The 23,595-nt window shown below is 42.3% G+C and overlaps 2 protein-coding genes and 1 pseudogene across 2 annotated transcripts; 2 read left to right on the top strand and 1 right to left on the bottom strand.

Moving 5' to 3' along the window:
- The first annotated feature begins 816 nt into the window (after positions 1 to 816).
- LOC115148684 (DDB1- and CUL4-associated factor 11-like) lies at positions 817 to 13,223 on the top strand (annotated as a pseudogene).
- Positions 13,224 to 15,320: 2,097 nt separating this feature from the next.
- Positions 15,321 to 18,426, top strand: LOC115149626 (fat storage-inducing transmembrane protein 1). The gene is made up of 2 exons (XM_029692580.1): positions 15,321 to 15,750; positions 17,436 to 18,426. Exons 1-2 carry the CDS (start codon positions 15,467 to 15,469, stop codon positions 18,139 to 18,141), a joined length of 990 nt encoding a protein of 329 aa, XP_029548440.1. The 5' UTR covers positions 15,321 to 15,466; the 3' UTR covers positions 18,142 to 18,426.
- Positions 18,248 to 21,727, bottom strand: LOC115149635 (proteasome activator complex subunit 1). The gene is made up of 11 exons (XM_029692585.1): positions 21,490 to 21,727; positions 20,760 to 20,792; positions 20,595 to 20,657; positions 20,371 to 20,472; positions 20,165 to 20,222; positions 19,897 to 19,994; positions 19,696 to 19,764; positions 19,531 to 19,598; positions 19,365 to 19,419; positions 19,198 to 19,284; positions 18,248 to 18,745 (listed from the first exon to the last, which is right to left on the bottom strand). Exons 1-11 carry the CDS (start codon positions 21,526 to 21,528, stop codon positions 18,665 to 18,667), a joined length of 753 nt encoding a protein of 250 aa, XP_029548445.1. The 5' UTR covers positions 21,529 to 21,727; the 3' UTR covers positions 18,248 to 18,664.
- Between the last annotated feature and the right edge of the window lie 1,868 nt (positions 21,728 to 23,595).

The raw sequence follows: 23,595 nt of genomic DNA on the forward strand, positions 1-23,595 counted from the left end.
CATACAAAAGCTCCTTGCTTAGTGGTTAAAAAAAACAACAAAAAAAAACAAATCTGCTTGAGGGAGACAGATTTTCCGCGGAGTTGAGTCTTCCTCTTCCTCTCTGGGCATAATAAAAAGACACGCGTTGGGGTTCCAGCATTGTAAACATTATGGTGCATAGCTGACGTTTAGCATACTTTGGTCTGGTAATATCTTGAAAACATCGGCAAAGAAAAACGCTGATCATCTACAGATAACAACCGTTTTCATAAACTGACTCGTGACAACATAATTGGCAAGTTATTACACTTAATCTACAGCACCAAAGAACTGTCAAGCATGTTTTAGTGTATGTTAGGTATTTAAGCTAGGCTAGCTGGTTAGATAACGTTAGTCCATAGATTAGTCAGACAATACATGCGATGGTCAGCTAATGATATGTAACTAACGTTAGAGTAAGTGTAACCGATGTGAAATGGCTAGTTAGTTAGCGGTGGTGCGCGCTAATAGCGTTTCAATCGGTGACGTCACGCTCTCTGAGACTTAAAGTAGGGTTTCCGCTTGCAACCGTGGCTCTTGTGGCGCGATGGGTAACGATGCTTTGGTGGGTGTCAGTTGTTGATGTGTGCAAGGGTCCCTGGTTCGAGCCCGGGTTGGGGCGAAGAGAGGGACGGAACCTACACTGTTACATAAGTAGATTGTTGATTGTGCTTCTTGTTTTGCCATAAATTATCCTAGCTAAGTATTTTTGGTAGTAGTCTGTCAATCTCTCACACAACAAACACATTTATCTGACTCTTATCATTATTCACTTCTCATAGACAACATAATTGACTTCCCTGCCAAGCTCACCGTCTATGGGCTCTGTCTAGTTCCGGGATGTCCGGCGGTCGGGGCTCCAGCGTCAACCCTGACGGTTCTGAAGCAGAATCCAACAGTGGCAGCAGGGTGACATGCAGTTATTAACTGAGGAGGAACACGATTATATTGATGTGCTGACTTACCTATTGAGGAGGTAAGTTGTAGCTGGGACTGGGAGACCAGGCTCCTGAGTGGTGCAGTGGTCTAAGGCACTGTATCTGAGTGCAAGAGGCGTCACTACAGTCCCTGGTTAGAATCCAGGCTGTATCACATCCAGCTGTGATTGGGAGGCCCATAGGGCGGTGCACGATTGGCCCAGTGTCGTCTGTGGATGGCCGTTATTGTAAATAAGAATTTGTTAACTGACTTGCCTACTTATTTAAAAAAATAAGTCTAGCTAAAGAGTAGACCTAGCACATGAGAAGTGCTCTGCTCCAAGTCAAAAACTACTCAACACCATACTCTAGCTGTCACGGTTGTCGTAGGGTAAAGCGGACCAAGACGCAGCGGGGAAATGTGCACTCATCTTCTTTTATTTCAACGGACAAAGAAGGTTAACCAAAATCAACACGTACACAACAAAACAACTAATAACAGGCCGGTAAGGCACAGAGCTATACACAGCACAATCTCCCACAAAACAAACACATACCTATATATAGGACCCTCAATCAGAGGCAACTAGAGAACACCTGCCTCCAATTGAGAGTCCAATCCCCAATTAACTAAACATAGAAATGCAAAGAACTAGACTAAACATAGAAATACATGAACATAGAACAGTGCCCAAAACCCCGGAATAATAAATCAAACACACCACTAAACACACAACCACCCCGAACCACATAAAACAAATACCCCCTGCCACGTCCTGACCAAACTACAATAACAAATAACCCCTATTACTGGTCAGGACATGACACTAGCTGTGGGAAGTAGGGATGCAGAGGGCCCTGAAAAATCAGAATAAAAATAACTAGTGTATATGAGAACTCCTTCAAGACTGTTGGAAAAGCATTCCAGGTGACTACCTCATGAAGCTGGTTGAGAGAATACCAAGAGTGTGCAAAGCTGTCAAGCTGGTGGCTATTTTGAAGAATCTCAATTATAAAATATATTTTGATTTGTTTAACATGGTTACTACTAGTTTGGATGTCTTCACTGTTATTCCAAAGAATAAAAACCCTGGATTGAGTAAGTGTGTCCAAACTTGACTAGTACTGTGTGTATATATATATATATATTAGACTGCTCAAAAAAATAAAGGGAACACTTAAACAACACATCCTAGATCTGAATGAAAGAAATAATCTTATTAAATACTTTTTTCTTTACACAGTTGAATGTGCTGACAACAAAATCACACAAAAATAATCAATGGAAATCCAATTTATCAACCCATGGAGGTCTGGATTTGGAGTCACACTCAAAATTAAAGTGGAAAACCACACTACAGGCTGATCCAACTTTGATGTAATGTCCTTAAAACAAGTCAAAATGAGGCTCAGTGGTGTGTGTGGCCTCCACGTGCCTGTAAGACCTCCCTACAACGCCTGGGCATGCTCCTGATGAGGTGGGGGATGGTCTCCTGAGGGATCTCCTCCCAGACCTGGACTAAAGCATCCGCCAACTCCTGGACAGTCTGTGGTGCAACGTGGCGTTGGTGGATGGAGCGAGACATGATGTCCCAGATGGAGGATGTTGCAGGCAGCAGAACGTTCTCCACAGTGTCTCCAGACTCTGTCACGTCTGTCAGGTGCTCAGTGTGAACCTGCTTTCATCTGTGAAGAGCACAGGGCGCCAGTGGTGAATTTGCCAATCTTGGTGTTCTCTGGCAAATGCCAAACTTCCTGCACGGTGTTGGGCTGTAAGCACAACCCCCACCTGTGGACGTCGGGCCCTCATACCACCCTCATGGAGTCTGTTTCTGACCGTTTGAGCAGACACATGCACATTTGTGGCCTGCTGGAGGTCATTTTGCAGGGCTCTGGCAGTGCTTCTCCTGCTCCTCCTTGCACAAAGGCGGAGGTAGCGGTCCTGCTGCTGGGTTGTTGCCCTCCTATGGCCTCCTCCACGTCTCCTGATGTACTGGCCTGTCTCCTGGTAGCGCCTCCATGCTCTGGACAGTACGCTGACAGACACAGCAGACCTTCTTGCCACAACTCGCATTGATGTGCCATCCTGGATGAGCTGCACTACCTGAGCCACTTGTGTGGGTTGTAGACTCCGTCTCATGCTACCACTAGAGTGAAAGCACCGCCAGCATTCAAAAGTGACCAAAACATCAGCCAGGAAGCATAGGAACTGAGAAGTGGTCTGTGGTCCCCACCTGCAGAACCACTCCTTTATTGGGGGTGTCTTGCTAATTGCCTATAATTTCCACCTGTTGTCTATTCCATTTGCACAACAGCATGTGAAATTTATTGTCAATCAGTGTTGCTTCCTAAGTGGACAGTTTGACTTGGAGTTACATTGTGTTGTTTAAGTGTTTCCTTTATTTTTTTGAGCAGTGTATATATATATATATATATATATATATATATATATATATATATATATATATATATATATATATATATATATATATATATATATGATTTTTAGAATAACTTCCTTTACCAGTCCTGTATTATTGGGCTGATTTTATAGCCGTCTGTAGTACATGCACAAAATAATAATTATCCGCCCCTAATGCTGAATGAAGTGATTGCTCATTTGGGGTTCTACATATGTAGCCGTAGTTCATGTCACTGAGCACAAAGTGTTTTCCCAACCCTCTCCCCATCTCTGTGTGCACCTGAAGGGGGAAGGTGAGGCTGATCCATGTGAATGGTGCGACAGGTCCGTAGCTCGTCCAGTTGTTCTCGGACTCCGACAAGTACATCGATTGATGCCTGGCAGGGGCGCCTGGGAGTCCGCTGCAACCCTCCTGGTAAACCAAACTGGGTGTCATGGTTGTAGTGTGCACTAGTCACAGACATCCTGCTGTTTTTACTGTGAGCTCAAGCAATGAAAGGAAAAACGACCCCAAGAAACGTGATTATTTTATATAGTGCTCTTCATACATATTTCAATGCACTTACTAGACAACACTTAAATAAACAATAACACGTGTCTTAAGACTGAACATAATGCATGATAATGGCATGTTCCTTTCAAAAGTGTTTATACCTACACTTGTATGCCCCACTGGTCTCTGGCTGACTGCTGCTGTGGCTTGTGTCTTGCCAGTGGATTCCCAGCCCGACACTCAGGAGTTGGACCAGAGTGAAATCCGGACTCAGATCCTCTTGGCCATTGCCTCATCCGGCCTGAAAGCCAGGCAAAGCTTCACATGCGTGCTGACGGAGGTGAGGGCGAGCAATTTCATGTTGGTCTCGTTTTATCACAGTAGTTTCTTACAAAGTTGTTTCTCAGGTCAAGAGGGTAGTTCTTTAAAAAAAAAAAAAAAATGTTCTCTGAGGGAACAAGGCCGGTGTCAAGGCTCCAGTTTTTCTCACAGAGTGCATTCGCATTCGCTCACAGTGAGTATATCCACACATGCATAAACTACTCGCCGTGAAGTCATTGCTAAAACAAGTGAAAGCTGATGCTTTATAAATTGTTCAATTTAATAGTTTAAACTTCTTTACATGACTAAAGCCTTATCGATCAGATCATTGACCTGATTATTGACAGGTGAAGAGGAGCCTGTTGTCATTGAAATGTCTCCTCAGTTTTCTGCCCAATCATGTGGCACACAAGGACACATACCAGCAGAAGGCATTCTGTGGTGTGTACAGTAACGATGGCAACATGTTCCTCTCAGCCGGCCATGGTAAGGACGTGGGTTGTGACAGTGGTGTGAGAGAGGAAGTGGTCTCCCCTCAGCTTGGAAGCTCGTTGAGACCCAGTTTTTGTTTGTAGTAAAAAGTGTGTACTTTAGCTGTATCCAGGATCAGCCACTATTCGATCTACTTATGTCTGTTGTTGGACTACTGCTCTACGTTGGTCTCTGCTGTTTCTTCATGGCCTTTCCCCCGCTGGAGATCTGTTGGAGGATTGGATTGTCTGTCTGACTTACTACAACTTTTTGCGTACGGTATTTCATTTGTTTTGGTGTGATGTATACCGTGATTGATGTGTTCAGTTGTAGTGAAGACTACAGAGATGTGACACTCTATAGTAAAATAGTTGATTGCAATCTGATTGTTTTAATGAGGCTGGTATTACGCATCTCTTTATGACAGGACAAGGTCACTTGGGTTCACTGAACTCCTTTACCGGGCTGGACTCTTTTAGGCCTGGTAATTATTCAATCATTACCGGTACTGGACCTTTCCTTGAGGAACTAGAGCTCATCTTTGTTTTTTTTTGTGTGTGTGGTGTGATTTATTTGGTTAACATAACCAACGCAAAATAATTTTTGAAGTTATTTCAAATGTTTTAAGGGTTTATGCAAGGTTATTTCCGTACTGATTTTTATTTTTTTAACACGATTCCTTTGTATTGGTGTAGACTTGACGGACCAGACAGGACTCATTCCCTTCCAAACCAAAAGGAGAAATCAATATTTTCTCTGGTAGGCACAACCTACCTGGCACTCCTACAAACAATAACCTCAAGTCAAAACCATTACGTAGAAAATGGCACCCCAGATGGGACCTCTCCTACATTGAGAAATAACCAAAGCAAATCTCTTGTGTGGAATTAAAACAATGGATTTACCCCAAGAAAATGTGCTCACCCATATCATACCTTTCAATGGGAATACACAGGGCCATTCTGACAATGGAGCTGACAATACAAATCATAATGTGAATGGACCTGATTTTGGGCCAGAGCTCTGGGTATCTGCATGCTTGGTCTGGACCACAGGTGGTCTAACCAGTTACTCTTATTGACCTGGATCTGTGTGGACGTACTGAGCTAGCTCTCCCTCTGATACCCAACCTTCCTCCATTGTCTGGTTTATCACCAGAGGTTGTAGTCCTATAACTTCAAGGTGACATACTTGATATTCGTCAGACTAAACTCCAAACTCTAATCCATCATAAATGCAAATGTCTGAGTGAAGAGCAACAGAGCGCAATGGAATTCTGGGACTCAGTGAGCACTCTAACCCACATGCTGACGGAGCTCCGTGAGAGTGGAAGAAGGAAAGAACACAACCATTACAGTGGACTGGGGAAAACTATTGCAATTCCTTTTAGTTCTTAACAACATCGCTGTGTTTACATGTCCAAATACATATTAAAACAATGTCACTTTTTATTTATTTTTATCGGTAGTGACCTCTGGTTCCTAACACATGCTTCCCTGTCTTTCTCAGACCAGAACATACATCTGTATGACACCAGTAGGGGGCGCTTTAACCTGAAGCAGTCACCCCCGACTCCCACAAGATGCTCCATTCCAGCTGGTCTCACTACACACACTGGGGGGGTTGCTTTTAAAAAATAAAATGTTTTTGATATATGATTATAACTTAATTTGAAGATATGTATTTAATTTGAAGATAAGTAAAGTGTTTCTACATTTCTATGAAATATGGCCTATAATTACATGAGTTAACTAGCATTTTTTTATATAAGGAAAACAATTTTAAGTATATTAAAAAGCAGCTTTTCTGTATTTGAGTGGTGTGGGCGTATACTGGTCACAAATATTTATGCAAGAAAAATAACATTTTTGAACCGGTCTGTTTAAAATACAAATTTGTGGTGGGGTATTCTTTATTTCAATTTTTCTTTCTCCAATTAGTAATGCTTTGGCCACATACGAATATAGGACACGTCAATAACATTATTTGGGTGTGAGTTAACAGAATATGAACTTTTCAGTGGACAGTTACTTTAACCAGTCAATAATCACGGGAGCTTTGATAAATAAAAAGCTAAACTCTTGCTAATTTTGAAACGAGTGATTTCAAAATCACTAGATTTCTGTCACAATATTCACCAGAATATAGGCTCAGAATCTCTCTTGGGCTTCTTGTTAGGATGTTTCATTGTGTAGTTTGTACTGACGTGTGCCCTCTTGTATCCCTCTAGTTTATGTCTGCAGTGTAGATGGAGACAGTGAAACCCATACCGAGCTGGACCACAAGTTAGTGTTTCTCCTCATAGTACTTATAGCTTAACCAATGAGGAAGTTAACCATCCTACCTGCAATCCTCTTGATTCACAAGGATGCATGACATTAGAGCTAGTCATCTCAGCCATCTATTACTGGCTTTGTTCCCACTGATGGAGCAACAGGAAATGTTTTAAATTAGATAAATTCATCGTCCAGAACATCAATTACATGGATAGCTGAGTACTTCAGTTCATGTGATTTCCCATTTAATTACTGCTTTTTAGGCAAACTAAAAGTGTGTGTGTCTTGAACTTTTACTTATGAATTGATGTCAAAGTGAGACTTACACAGATTTTCTCTCAAGTTAGGATTGAAACTTTTTAAAGGTGCACTATGCAGAAATCGATCCACCATTTCCTGGTTGCTAAAATTCTGATAGGCTAACTAATTTCAGTTTGTGACAAAACAAGCAAGTGTAGTGTATAGAATCATTGTACCATCTACAACGCTGTGAAATATATTTTTGGAACTAAAAACCATTGTATTTTCAGCTGTTTTGAAGCTGGTGTGTAAAAGACAAAACGAAACTTAAGGGACGCATCGAAATAACGCACATAGAACAGATCTACTGCTTCTTAGACTTGCTTCTATAACCCACTTTTCTGTGTGAATTTGGTCCGGTTGTTCAAAAAGTAACGTATTTGGCAGCTTTAAGCGCAGCCCCATTTCAGGCAAATTCTTTCCATGGGTTGTAGATGTTCCATAGTTGGAGTTGACTCTCAGTGTAGGCTGGTTAATGTTCTGTTCTTCCCTTGTAACCCAGACGAGAGATCGTTCAAGTTTCAAAGTTTATTTGCTATGTGCACAGGATACAGCAGGTGTAAAACGGTACAGTGAAATTCTTACCTTGAGAGCTCTTTCCCAACAATGCAGTGATACTACCACTACTACTACTAATAGGAAATATTATAAAACATTGAAGTAAGAATAAAAACCACACAATAACTATGATGATGGTTAAAGGTTGTTTCTGCCAGTATATACATGTAAACGGAGCTGAAAAGTGACTTGTAGCAGGAATACATAAATACTTACGGTAATATACAGAGCCTTCAGAAAGTGTTCACGCCGCTTGACTTTTTCCACATTTTGTTGTTACAGCCTGAATTTAAAACGGATTAAATTGAGATTTTGTGCACATAGCTCAAGTTTCCATCCAATTTTCATGCAAATATTCTAATATATTAGTTCCACCAAACTGACTTGTTGCGGATAAAAACCAGTGCGTGATGATGCACACAATGTACTTTTTCTAGTTATGTTTTCATGTAACGAATAAAAATGAAATTTTCAATGCGTTTCCATTGAATTTTTAACTCTACTGATTTTAGTGTTGTCACGAACTGTCGCAATAACAAATGTGCCTACTTTGGTCTTGGCATGCGCTCTATCCAACAGTTACAGTGTGGGTAGGCTAGTCTACGTGATGAGCTTTATTATGGATAAGAGCAAGAATATTTAGATTTGTCAAGCATCGATCATCATGTCACCAGAATAAGACCCTCAATATTCATTGGAAAAGAGCATCAAGATCACTGTGCTCTTTCACCACCCTGTGAAGTTCATCATAAATGATTGAATCTGGAGCCTAATAAACTGGTTTCCCTGAGTCGTAGTGGGAGGACCACACACCGTGTCATCGTGTGACAAGTTTACTTCCATATGATGGTTATTATATCAATATTTGCGCATAAGTGTTTCCACAAATTTCTCGCATAATTAATTTGACTGACATCAAAAGATCCCACTTTGTCGAGCTTGTTTTTTTTCTACATTTAGAATGTTTACCGAAACATTTTCTGTTTCCATCAGGCCTGTCATGACTCTATATATTTATCAGACATGTACTTTACGCGTGTAAAAAGTTTGGCTGGAAACCTGGTTATTTGACTACACACAATACCCCATAATGTCTTGAGTCAGTCAGTATTCCATCCCTTTTGTTATGCCAAGCCTAAATAAGTTTTGAACGCTCGGAAGTTGGAGATTTCCGAATTACCAATTGTTTTGAACACGGCATTAATCAGACTCGCGGCTGTAACCGGGGTATTGTGTGTATTTACTACATTTTGAATTCAGGCTGTAACAACAAAATGTGGAATAAGGGGTATCAATACTTTCTGAAGGTACTGTTACATGTAAACAGAAGTAATAGTGACCAGTAGCAGGATAAATGGTAATTGCAATCAATGGACAACAGCGTAATGGAGTAATACATCTAATCATTTTAGCAGCAGTGTAGGTTGTCTGTGGATGACCGTATAATCTGTGGGAGAGCAGTATGTCGTGTCTTTGGCATCATTAAAACGGAAGACATGTTTATCAAATAACTCTCTGTAATTATTATTACGCGATTAAACTGATTAATCGTGTAACTGTAATTAACTAGGAGGTCGGGGCACCAAGGAATATATTCAGATTAAAGTTATAATTTTCCTAATATAACTTTCAGATATCATACTATCTGATCTGAGTCTTCTGATTAATGACGTATTCGTTTACCTCACGTCAGTCTCATTCCAAACGTCGTAAATTGTTGGTTATCTGCACGAACCCAGTCTTCACTATGAGTCATCCATACATCAATTGTCTTAAAATCATTTATTTGCTAACTAAATAATTCACAGAAATGCATAACAAACAGTAGATATGGTTACAAGGAAATGATAGGAGAATGTGCCCTAGTGGGCTAAACCGGCATGGCGGCTTGTTACACAAAGAAAGGGGGTTGGGCTTGAATGAAAGAGCGTAAAGACTGAGGAACAAAGAAAGCAGCTGTGCTATCGTAAATACAGTATCGTATGCATTCTAAATTACCGCCCATTTGGAAAAGGAAAATGCAATAAATATTTACTCTGAGCTGCGCTTCGGTAGGTTGGTCGTAGATGCTGGCCGTGTTGGCCAACAGAGATCTTCCTGTCCTCGGAAGAATGTCACTGGTGGTAAAATGGATACGTTGTATCTTTGTTGTGTTTTAGACTGGATACGTCGTCCGTCCTTTCCTAGCCCACGTCTACAGCGTCTGCTGCTAACTCAACAGCTAGGAAGTATCACTTCTGTAGTGAATAAGAGTTCAAAGTTCATACCATTCGCAACCAAAGCTCACGCTGAAGTTGGCTTAGTTTTGTACTTGACATGTGAGTCCTTTTAACGCAGAGGCTGCAGACCTCACGTACCCGGAACCGGCTGGTTACATTTTGTCACTGACTTATATAGTGGCGAGGGGAGAAGGGTGTGTTTCATCGTTTAGAACCCCTGTCTCTTCACAGGGGCGGGCCACTGATTGGTCAGGGCTCTTTCCTTATGAAAACCCAATTCTCTCAATTGGGAGCTAAATTACATTTCATCTCCTAACAAACAGTTTCAATATCAAACATTTAAATTGCACAACAATTCCATGTGACTCTGATAACTAGAATGTGTGGACTTTCCCAGGTACAGTTTGTCGTCCTGTCATCAGTCATAATGTCTCAGATGACAACCGAACTGACATCCATACTCATTAAGTACCTGGTATATTTCCAACTGGTTCTATTACCGAAATATGGTTCCTTTCCCCCCACTTGTTTGATGTTCCCAGACTCTCTATATTTAACAAAGGCTATTCAAAAGTCCTTCAGTAGGGTCAGAGAGAGAGGTGAAGGGAGAAAGGAATTTATGGGGGGGTCATAAACCTTACCCACAAGCCAACGTCATGACAAGTAGTTAGCCATTTGAACAGTCTTGTGGCCAGGGGATAGAAGCTGTATAGGAGTCTGTCTGAACCTGCCAGATGGCAGCATGGAGAACAGTCCATGTCTCGGGTGGCTGGAGGCGGGACATTTTCCAGACCTTTCTCAGACACTGCCTGGCATGCATGTCCTGGATGACTGGGAGCTCGCCCCCAGTGATGCGCTGGGCCGTTCGCACCACCCTCTGTAGAGCCTTCCGGTCGCGGGTGGTGCAGTTGCCATACCAGACTGTGATACAACCAGTCAGGATTCTCTCAATGGTGCAGCTGTAAAAGTTCCTAAGGATCTGAGGGGCCATGCCAAATAATTTCAGCCTCCTGAGAAGAGGTGTTGCCATGCCACGTGTGTTCTTCACAGTTGCTGGTGTAAGAGGACAATGTTAAGTCCTTAGTGATGTGGACAACAAGGAACTTGAAGCCCTTGACCTTCTGCTGCTTTTACCCCACCCCTGTTTCCTGTAGTCCACAATCAGCTCCTTGGTCTTTCTGAAGTTGAGGGAGAGGTTGTCACCACACTGCCAGTTCTCTAACCTGTTGCCTACTCTCACCACCTGGGGTTGACCCGTATGTCTTCTCTCTGGCTGAGGCTGGTTAATGTTCTGTCCTTCCCTCTTAGCCCAGATAAGAATAGGTTCTGTGTCTTCTCTCTGGCTGCCTCCACAGATGGGAAAGAGGTCATTGGAGAGTGAGTGCACCCAATTTATTTCATCCCAATTTAGCATTTTCTGAGACATTTGAAAATAAATAAAAAGTTTGTTGCGTTTTATAGCCTAGCACCCTGTTTTTTCTTCACAGAGCAAACGATGGCTGCTTCTATGTCATCGATCGGGAACAGAATAAGAGAACTCTTAAGGTGTGTGTGTGTCCGCCCGCCTATGGACATTGGCATTGCAAGTATTCAGTCACAACCTGGTCACCCTCTGTCTTCCCACTGTAAGCTTCACACCACCGTGTCTGGTTTTAGCTGACGATACAGAGCAACCCTCTTCTCTTGGGACCCTTTGTCATTACCCACATCACTGTGTTGTTGACCTCTGCCATCTCGCTCTCCTCCCTCCCCCCCCGCCCCTTCTATCTCCTCAGATCAAAGCTCACGACCACGATGTAAACACAGCGGCGTTTGCCGACAGCTCGTCCCAGCTGCTGTTCTCAGGCAGTGACGACGCGCTCTGCAAGGTGTGGGACAGGTAGACGCTGCGGGAGGACAGACCCCAGCCCGTGGGCCAGCTGTCTGGACACAGAGACGGCATCACCTTCATCCACAGCAAGTTAATAAAGAACCACTACCGTGTGTATGCGTCCAGCATGTGCAATCACCCTCTTACATTCTTTTACTATGTATGTAATCATCGATATCAAAGCCCTAAACACATACATGGGACAATTTACTGTTTATACACAAATGCACTGTTCTGATATAACTGGACAGGTGAAAGCTATGCAGTGCCGTTTCACCAATCAGCAAGCGCTTCGATAGTGAGGAAGGATGCATTTTTAGTATTTGGATAGGGTCTAAAACTCTAACCACTCCATCCTGATACTGTGCACATTAAGGTATAAACCTCCCCTGTGTGCCTGTTGACTCCACTAATCACTGTCAGGAAGATACAGGTCCATTATAAACCTCCTCTCTTCACCTTGCAGGGCGACGCCCGTTATCTGATCTGTAACTCAAAGGACCAGTCCATCAGGCTGTGGGACATGAGGAAGTTCTCCCCCATGGAGGGCCTGGTGGCCTCGCGGCTGAACATCGTCCAGCAGGACTGGGACTACCGTTGGCAGCTGGTTGCCCAGAATGGTGCTGGGGAGACCATGAGGTTGTTGTACATCTGTACTGGGTCCTAGTCTAGATCACATTTAGATTAGCAAGTGGGCCAGAAACACTAGTTTCGGGGGGGTGCGCATGCGTGAGCGGAGTCAAGAGCAGTGTAATGTGTGCTAACTGTGTGTGCGTGCGTGCCCAGTCTATGACGTGTTGATGGCCAGCATTGTGACCCGACTCTCTGACCATTACGCCTGTGTGAGGGATGTCAGCTGGCGTCCCTACCAGGACATCATCAGCAGCTCTGTAAGTCTCTGTATCTCTGCTCCACTCTACTGCGGGGCAGCGCTCAATTCCATTTCAATTCAGGAAGTTAATTTAAAAAAATGTATATGAATGAATATGAAGTCTCCATAGACCATTTAGAAAACTCTTCTTATTAAACCAATGTGCTTGTAAGTTCGCTCATCCTTCCTGTCAAATGACATACTGACATCTCTCTCTTTCTCTCTTCACAGTGGGACGGAGCAGTGTGTGTGTTTGGGAGCACAGGCAAACCCACCTGCTGGATGAGGAGAGGTACTGTGGGGTGGAAACAAGCGAGGAAAAGGAAGTGATATCATAAGTGTGGGACAGCCTGACTGTGTCAGTCAGTGACATCACTATGGGGAGAGGCAGGACCGCAACAGAGGGAGGAGAACAAGCTCAGAGTGAACTGTGAAATTGCATCGATTCAATGCTGGATAACAATAAATACAGTGTAAGTTCTTACCTCTGTGTGTTTGGTGCAGAAGCCATTATTACCCCCTGTATTCACCAATCTGCAGAGAAGGGATACAGTTGAGGCATTGTCTTCTTTCAGGGGGCGTTACTCCTACACAGACATAATCCCTCCAGCGACAGTGCAGATGGAGCCACGCTATCTTGAGTTATAAAACAATGAGATTTAAGGAGAGTTGTCTCTTCTGATGCACCCCAGTGTACAGTAAGAATAGGACAAAGTTTGGCTGGAGACGTTTATGCAGAACTTATTGAAGCTCACTAAGAGACCGTAACAAGCCTCATGCCGACATTGTGTTTTTGTTGCTTAGAGGAAAAAGCAGCCCCCAAATAATGCATATGTAGACTAAAACCATGTCATAAATCACAGAATGATGATAATTCAGTATAAGGTATATTGTAAGGGTATTAATGTCCAGGGGTAAGAAGACAGTGTACAAAACATTAGGAACACCTGTGCTTTCCATGAGACTGACCAGGTGAATCCAGGTTAAAGCTATGATCCTTTATTGATGTCACTTGTTAAATCCAATTCAATCAGTGTAGATGAAGGGGAGGAGACAGGTTAAAGAAGGATTTAAAAAAAATAAAAGCCTCGAGACCATTGTGACATGGATTGTGTATGTGTGCCATTCAAAGGGTGAATGGGCAAGACAAACGTGCCTTTTGAACAGGGTATGATAGTAGGTGCCAGGTGCACCGGTTTGGCACTGCAACGTTGCTGGGTTTTTCCCACGGTCAACAGTTTCCTGTGTGTATCAAGAATGGTCCGCCACCCAAAGGACATCAAGACAACTTGACCCAACTGTGGGAAGCATTGGAGTCAACATGGGCCAGCATCCCTTTGCAATGTTTTTAACACCTTGTAGAGTCCATTCCCTGATAAATTGAGTCTGTTCTGAGGGCAAAGGGGGGTGCAACTCCAATATTAGGATGTTTTGTACACTCAGTGAATGTTGTCGTCCAATGTAAACAATTCCAATCTAAGATCTAAATGATGTGTTCTGGGCTTTAAGAGACAGTAAAGGGTTTGGGTGTGTGCTGGGCTTATAGACACAGTAAAGGGTTTGGGTGTGTGCTGGGCTTTAAGACACAGTAAAGGGTTTGGGTGTGTGCTGGGCTTTAAGACACAGTAAAGGGTTTGGGTGTGTGCTGGGCTTTAAGACACAGTAAGGGTTTGGGTGTGTGCTGGGCTTTAAGACACAGTAAAGGGTTTGGGTGTGTGCTGGGCTTTAAGACACAGTAAAGGGATTGGGTGTGTACTGGGCTTATAGACACAGTAAAGGGTTTGGGGGTGTGAGTGTGCTTTGAACATCAACCTTGATATAATCTCTGCAAATTGTTTTACAATAAAATGTTTTATTGTGCATAAAACCTGGCAAATACAGTCATCAGAAATCCAACGAAGGGAATTGCCAGATATCTGCAAAAGTTAAGATTGCTCAACATTAATTGTGACTACCTGTCCAACCTCTGCAGTAATGGGCTTTACAGATGGGTTTTCTATAAAAGTCACTGCTTGAGCAATAGGAAGCAAGAGGGAGAAAGAAATTGAAACCAATCAACAGCTTTAAATTAGTGGGTTGCCCCCCCGCAGCTAACAGACAATTAGCTGCCATAAAGCCACAGCAGAGTTCCGGGGGGGTATTGTAATGGCAGGAATGCTGATAATGCTCTAAAATTAGTCGGATTCCTTGGCACCCTCCGAGAGCGAGTGAGCAAATAGCCCAGATAGAGGATGGGAGCTGTCTGTCTGGGGACTAGCCTCCACGGCTATTAGTACGTCTATCTGTGTGAGAAACCCTCAGGGGCTCATATCGGAATGAAGACAGGCAGATGCTAAGTGGTAGGATACATGGAGCAGCATATAAAGGGATGTTAAGTAGTGGAATGGGCCTTTAGAGAACGCTCAGTGAGGCAAGTGTTGCCAGTGATGGACTGAAATATACTTTGGCATCAACAGCTGAGCCTGTGAATGGAGGGCCTAGTGGAGAGGACTTTGGCCAAAAAAGGAGACTGGCTTTTTTCAAAATGCAGTGACGGGGGGGAGGGGTAGGAAAGAACGAATGGGTATAAACCATGTGCTCTCTGACAGCCACAGAGATAAAGGAACACAGGGTAGGAGTGTACAGCACAGCACTGGACAGATACAAATACAGTACACACTCGATGACAGAGTGGACGATAACATTAGAATCGAAAGATGTGACTCTTTAGAAAGTTGGATAAAAGCAATGGATCCAAAGATTAAAAACAAATCAAACAGAACTATAGAAAATGACAAGGGAGAAACTACACGAATGGCTAAGGACCAAAGCCGACCGGTGAAGCTTGCCATGATGGTCCTAAACTCTGTTCTGGTGGTTGTTACAGACCTTTGGGCTGGACTACTTGGCAGTGCCGTATTCAGACGCCATTTTCACCTCCTGTTGTCAGGCGTGGTTCTGTTTGGACCAGCCCTGAGTCTGTGGGTGTCCAAGTACAGCATCTTTGCAAACAGGAACCACTACCTCTACAGGTGAGGTCTTTTTTTGACAACGCCCATCAGTATTAAGGAAAGCCACTATTCATGTCGATGAAATGGGCATTAGCATGATATAGAATATTGGAGAGAGTAGATAAAAGTTCCGTTTTTTCAAAGCTCTGTTATTGTTGGTTTGTGATAATGAATGTGTTAATGTTTTCCTGATTTCACACATAATATTCTCCCAATGTCCATACCACCTAGTTCTGTCCCAAGCAGGCGCGGACTGGTACAAGAATTTGGCCCTGGCACATCACTGTGTGCACCGCGGTATATTGGCCATATAGCACGAACCCTAAGGTGCCTTATTGCTGTTATAAACTGGTTACCAACGTAATTAGACAAGTAAAAATAAATGTTTGGCTGACAGCTGTGGTATATCAGTGTATGGCAAATCAGCATTCAGGGCTCGAGCCACCCAGTTTATAATGCAAATTAGTGCTTGTCATATGTGTTTCCCTGAATCAACACCTACCCTAAGTGTTCATTACTATTACAGGACTCCAGACTAACATTTTCCCCTCGTGTCACTTAACTTTTACAGTTGGTGGCACCAGCCCATGACTTGGTCTGACCCAATTCATCATGAAGTCATTAATTAAGAAGTATAATACTGAGGTATTTCATCGAGCATGTCCAAGCAGAAATGCATGATTAAAGATATTTTGATGTGCAGTCACTAACCTAATCCAGTGATAGTTGTGAATTTTCGGTTGACAATTAGACTATAGATTCACATTTTATAAATTTTTTCAATAGAGATGAATTACATCTTTATGTGCACTAATTATCATAGGCAAATTCATTTGGGGTTCAACACCTGAAAAAGTGGAAACTCAAAGCACATTAACTAGATCGCTAACTGAGTATAATACCCATTGCTAGTAGCCATGTATTCATCAAACAGTAAATGTAATCTCCTAAAAAGAACTAGCAGTTGTGGGCTATTACCCATGAGACCAATAGGCAGGCCTGTGCCCTCGCATGCATGATGCTCCATATCTCAAAGCCAAATGAAATATCTTGGTTGAAAAATAGTTGCTATTGAGATCAATATTGAGAGTTGAGAAATAAAAAGTATAGCCACAGAAATCTGAGACCCTCCTCTCTTCGACAAGGACAAAAGGATGAAGCTTCCAAAGCTGTGTTTTTCCCCTCAATTGCATTTTGAAATGATCATAACAAATGTTTCTGTTGAGCTCATGGGGGGAGAGGAGAGTGACTTGCTCATCACAGGAGCAGGCCCGAGCGAGGACACAAGCACAGAGCAGACACTTTCATTAGAGGAATCATCAGGATGTTGCACTTTACTGTATGACCAAATCATGGTTTTAGATGATTCCGCCTTTGAATGTGAGTTGAGAAAACCGGGTCAGACCATCTTGGTAGGGGGGCCGGCCGTTTCCCACTGAGCAACCAAAGGCTCATTATAGATTAGTATAACAGAGAAAATTTGCAAAAAAATATACAAACCAAAAAAATGGCCCATGGGCCACATAACCTTTCTCCATATAAAAATATTTTTGTGTGTCAATTTTGACCAGTCCACCCAACAACCAAAAATTGTCCAGCCATCTGGCATTTGCCAGAATTGCCAGATGGCCAATCCACCCCTGGTCCTGAGCCATTTAGCCATCTTACATTTATACTGGATACCTTTGCTTTGGATTCTCTTTCAGGATGTTCCTGCGATCAGGCTGGGGCTGGACCTGTGTTTTCACTGGCTCCTTCGTCTTTGTCCTCTCCTTCTCCATCCGTCGATCCCTCTCTCTCTCCATTCGCCATCTCTCACGGATAGCCACCGTGGGAGCACTGCGGTGGGGCTCTCGCAGTCTCCTGACTCTGCTGGAGAACATGGCAGGCAGCTGCTACGAGCCCATGCCTGCTACCCTGGTTGGGGGCCTGAACCTTGGCCAGGGAGCCAGTGTCCCAGGGCAGTCCTTACTCCTGCTCCATGAGGGCGAGCGCAAGGCCTCCTGCCTGAAAGCGGGCATGCTGTGGCAGGGCTGGGAGGTCTCGGAGGACACTCTCCTCCTCTGCCTCTGCTGCCTGCTCCTGGCCGAGGAGACTGCAGTATTGGGGCCCTACCTAGCCCTGGGAGGGCCCTCGGGGCCCCCGCTGCGCCTGCTCTTCCTGCTCTGCGTCTCCTTACTGGGTCTGTGGCTGTTTCTGTTGCTCTGTCTGCTGGCTTACTTCCCGCAGTTCCCCTCCCAGCTTCTGGGGGGAGCTCTAGGGTGTTTGGGCTGGAGGGGACTGTATCAGGGTTGGTATCGCCTGCAGCCCAGCTGGTGCTGTCCTGGGTGGCCTGGAGAGGGACTTCTCATCACAACTCAGAGAGAGCCGTACAGTGAAAGGGGTGTTCATGACGTGTGGCCAAAGTATTGATGTCTTTGGCTAAAATATTATTTGCACCCCAGATCAAAATAAGAATGGATATGACTCAACAGCAAAAAGGGCTCTGCTTGATATTTTATAAAAACTAAAATAGTTACATTTTCATTTGCTTTATATTCAATGTGATAACTCCTAACATCAAGAACATCGAATTGGATAATAACAGGAAGATTATGTACATTGTCACAGAATTGAGAAAGTCAAACTTTCATAAGCAAACTATTGAAATTCTTTCAAATCTCACCATGAAACATTAAAAAAAAAATACTCACTTGATGTTATGCTAGTTATCGCTACTTTATTTTGAAATCTGAATACACTGACTGTAATACAGCAGTTTTTTTGTTATGAAAATGAAAACGTTTTTAAATGCACTGTGTCTGAAGGTATTCAGTTACCCAACAAGCGTTTTAACATGTCACACTACACGATTTGTATCATAACATGTGAATGGGTGAGTAAGAGTGTGTCGCTATATTGCCGTCTCCAGTGGATGTACACAAGAGTCAAGTGATCAGTAGATGAGGGCCTTGCAGTCTCCTCTGGGCTTCTTGATCTTGTCATAGTTCTTGTTGATGATGTCAAACAGCAAGGCCTGGTGAATGGGTGACAGAAATAGTACGGTAATTACATCACTGAAAGCCTTTCATCATTAGATTGGATAAGATAGATATTTTATTTATTGTCTGTTTCACACAGATATTTGCATTACGTCAAGAAAATGCACCGCGATAGACCCGTCAAACATACACATTCATCATCATCACCACCTACAACAACCCTTTTTTGACAACAAGGGCATCAAACAGAGGAAGACAGGTAGGTAAGTACAATGTGAGGAGCAGGAGAGGCATTGGTAATTATAAACTCAATCAATTTGTTCGCTCGGTAACAGGTTTTTTTTGTTTCCATTCACAACTCTTCAAGTCGAGGTGAATACTTGTTCACACTGGGAAAGGTTATTTAACTTGGGGGTTAAATTATGGGGGTGCTGAGCACATCTAATGAAGGACAAAGAGGTATGATACATGAGGCGTCTTAGCTTACATAGGTGTTGCGGATCTCCAGAACCACAATGCGCAGCTCACAGTACTGGTACTGGTCCAGCTCATGCACCAACTGCCTGTAGTCTCCCTGGAGGTAAAGTTACACAAAATATGGTCAACGCACACACACACACACAAATGAAAGTGATCACACACACGGATACTAACCACATGAGGTTGTTTTGAGGCCTTGGCAACAGCATCCCCTCTCTCACTGTAGTACCTGACAACACATCAGAGATAATGAAGGTGTTTGTTAGTCACATTAACACAACAACTACATAACTAATTAGATATGAATGTAAACAGTGATCTTTTGGTTAAGGCCTCTTACTTTGAGATTTGTGTCTGGAATTCCTCGATCTTTGTGCGAGTGTTGGTCAACAATTCAAACACTTTTTCCTGTGGAACAACATTATCAGCGTAGGAACTACCAACAGTATTATCAAGGTACGACTGATATGACAATCATCGTTTTATTAAGATCAGAAAGTCTGACCTGTACAGCCACCCCAAAGTTGTTCCCATCTTCAATTTTGGGAATCTGAAGTTGCACCCACATTGACACCTGCCAGAGTAAGAGATCAGAGTATGTATGTATTTCTCTAGACACTTCTCACCTATATAGGAAATGATGTGCTAGTGAATTTGAGATGTAAAATCACACAGAGACTAACAGAGGGACAAAGGGCTGACTGACTGTGTTGAGTTTCTCCTTCAATAGCTGGATCTGAGGCTTGATCTCCTTCAGAAGACTTTCCACTCTCTCGTTGCAGGGGATCGGACCACAGGGAGGCCCTTAGGGAGAGAAACACCATGAGATAAACCCAAGAGTAGGATGAAGTTATACCAACGCACTGGTCTAAGATTCTATTTGTGTGTCCTCTCTAATGGTTAAGGTTAAGATTAGTGGAAGCAATTTGACAGCTAACCGCAGTTGTAAATCGATGGCATTGTGTCTTAACTACCTGCATCTTCATCTTCTTTCTCGCTGTCCTTGTCTTTCTTCCCTTCCTTTGCCTCTTTCTGCAAAACAAGTGAGAAGAGGGGCGGGCAAAGGATTTTGCATGATTCCTTCATGTGTGTATGCATGGTCGATACTACTTTAAGTGATTCCATTGTAATCCAAGGGGTTAATCATGATAGAACGCTGAATTGGGTGAAACGTCTGTACCTCCTCTTTCTTCTTTTGCTTAGCCTCTTCTTTAGCCGGGTCTGGTATTGGGATGTCCAGAGGGGCCTTCAGAGCTGCCAGGCCTTCAGTGCTTAAGGATGTCTGGGGACCATTTCACATAAACAAAAATATAGATTATATTTGCATACTTATGTACAATAGCTTTGCATCAAGGTATTTGGACTAAGATTGAAAGGTGTGCTTGTGTTTTTCCACAGCCTCACCTTCAACAGCATGTCCATCTCTGCAATCTTCTGAGGGAAGAATGATGTGACCAGGGTCTCTGCCTGTAATACACCAGTTACCAATTTTGGACACAGTTATGATTAACATCTCAAATGTGGTCATTCAGTTATTATTCAAGTAGACGTGCACCACTAGGGGCCTACCTCTTTAGTGAGCTGAGTGCAGAAATCATCAACCTAGGAAATTGAAACCAAACACAGAAAAAAGGTTTAGAATTCACAGCAGAAAACCCAACTCCCAGTATCTCTATAATGTTTGGACTGTTACCTTCACCTGGACTGTGGGTCAGGTTCACCTTAATTTAAATTCGGACACTCCAATCAGCGTGAAAATGTTACGTTTCGTATGGTATGTATTAATTTGTGGATGTCCATCATCCATTTCCTATGATATGTTACGAATTATAGTTTATTGTGGCTAACGTTAGCTAGGTGACTGGGTGTCTAATGTTAGCTAGGCTAGGTGTTAAGGTTAAAGGGTTAGCTAACATGCTAAGTAGTTGTAAAGTAGAAAAAAACAAGTTGCTAAAATGAAAAATTGGTCCGTGATGAGATTCAAACATGCAACCTTTGGGTTGCTAGACGTTTGCGTTATATGCCCACCCTTTGCCTAAGTAACCCGTCTTATCTAGCCATACCAAACATCGTGTACACACACACACACACACACACACACACACACACACACACACACACACACACACACAAGGCTGTGATGTGAACTCACATGGCCCTATTGTTGGTCTAAATATCAAAACGCCTTGAAGATGAACAGGGCTGCTGAGTTTAAGAGTTATCTGACACAAATTATATTGATATTCTATAGTCAAATGATTATATTAGACAAAATTCGAAAACAAAATGACAAATTTACCTGTTTCTTCGACTCCGGGCGAATGTCTATGGAAGTCATCTTGTGATGGGAATTTATTTACTTGATATGCAAAAATGACCTTTTGCAATGCAAAAATGACCTTTTGCAATGCAAAAATAGAAAGCAACTAAGTAGTTCACAGAATGCACGGATTTCCCTAAATGTCTGATAGTGCACAACGCTGAAAATAGTCACCCGTTAGTCAGCTCAAAAAGTGAAAATGAAAGTAACTGAACCCTTCTCACAGAGACGTAATTTCCTGTTTAGAAGATTAAGCTAGAGCATCGTGGGATTTGTAGTTTGATTATGGGACCGTAGCGTACCAAAGTGTGGCCCAATGATGCGTACGGGGTAAACACAGGTTTTGTTCTATGAGATAATCTTCATCAGCGAACGTCACTTTTTTGTGAATTTTAAAGCATTTATGTATGACTAATAGCAGAGAAAGTATTACCTAACTGCAGTTCTGAGTGTGTCCTATAGATGGAAATACTGCTTCTGTCATTTTGAGAGATATGCTCATGGTCAGTTTATGTCTGTCTGATGTCATATGACTAAGTAGGTCTCATCAATGAAAATCTGATATATAATTTGTTTTATCCAGAATGCTTTCTGGTTTCCAATTTTGATTGAATTCATAATAACCATGGATAGCCTAATAACTCAGAAGACAGAATACTAAACTGTAGCTCCCAGTGTGCAAGTGCACATGACATGAGGTTGGGCACTCAATTAGCAAAGAAACCATGATTACAAAGACTACAGTGTGCAAGCTGGGCCAATCTTGGTCAAAGGGGCTTTCTCACTTGAAGATTCCATCACCTGAAACAACGTAATTCAAGTAGCCTAATTGCTGCCCTACGCAGATCAATTACAAGCCTTTGTACAGATTAAAAGTTGCTCTCTGCTCAGAGAGCTTGAAACAGCCATGAAGGGTTGATCAACTCTGCTTCTCTAAGTAGTAATATTGCTTTTTGAGGGAAAGTCAATCCTATTATTGATATTTTATGTTACATTCTAGTAATTTTGACCAACGTTGATGAACTGTTGAATCTTGACAAAAAAACCCGAAACAAATGGCATATTATACACTTAGAAAAAATTGTTGTCCTTATATAAACTTGCTTCATATATGGAACCCGTAAAAGTTCTGTATAGAACCCTTTTATAGGGTTCTATGATTACAATCCCAAGGCTTCTTCTTCACTGAACCAAAATTGGTTCCATATAGAACCCTGTATGGTGCCATTTATGAATTATGGCTACTACTAATAAATAGTCATATTTTTTTAGCCAAGAATATAATATAATAAACATTAACGGACCAAATAATACCAGCAATGTTTTGACATTTTATTGTCATTATATGCAAACATAGTTTGGAAATATGCACTGGTGGCCAGGTTGGAATCTGTTTGCTTGAATGATGACCAACGTTAATCTTGGTACCAACTCTGTGGCTTTATGGAACAGTACAGTTGCCTGCTGGGTCTGGAGAACAAGAAAAAAGGAGCAAAAACATGAGTTCATCTACAGAAATAAGCATGAGTTAATCTGCCAAAATAAAGATAAATTGCAATGCAGACATATAATCATTATGATTTAGAAGAACAATTTACATAGAGTAGAGAGCCGAAAGAGATCCTCTGCCTCTGATGGGTTACTGCCAGACTGAGAAAAACATAGTGTGTCAAAAGCCATGTAATGATTAACTAGCCTATTGAATCACCAAGACAAATATATATAAATAATTTAGATAAATACTTCCTCTCAGTCAGCCCACTGCCCATCAAGTGCATTCAACAGAGGTCAACAACAGTCTTGTAATAGCTTCATGAAACATAGTCCCCTCATCTGACTCCACACTGAAATATTGAAATAAAAGTAACAATTAGCTAGTAGCCATAGTCAGCTCTATTTGGCATATTCCATAATACAAAATCGTGTTTATTTGTAAGAGCTAGCTTGTAAAGTGGCTAATTAAAGAAGCCTAGCTTTGACCCGTCTAGCTAGTTAGCTAGCTAGCTTACAAACAGTGCTCAAATTCTTTATCTATCTAGTCTAGCTATAGTTTATCAAATTTATAGTTTATCAAATTTGAATAGA

This window comes from Salmo trutta, chromosome 2, assembly GCF_901001165.1.
Source record: "Salmo trutta chromosome 2, fSalTru1.1, whole genome shotgun sequence".
Classification (NCBI taxonomy): Eukaryota; Metazoa; Chordata; class Actinopteri; order Salmoniformes; family Salmonidae; genus Salmo; species Salmo trutta.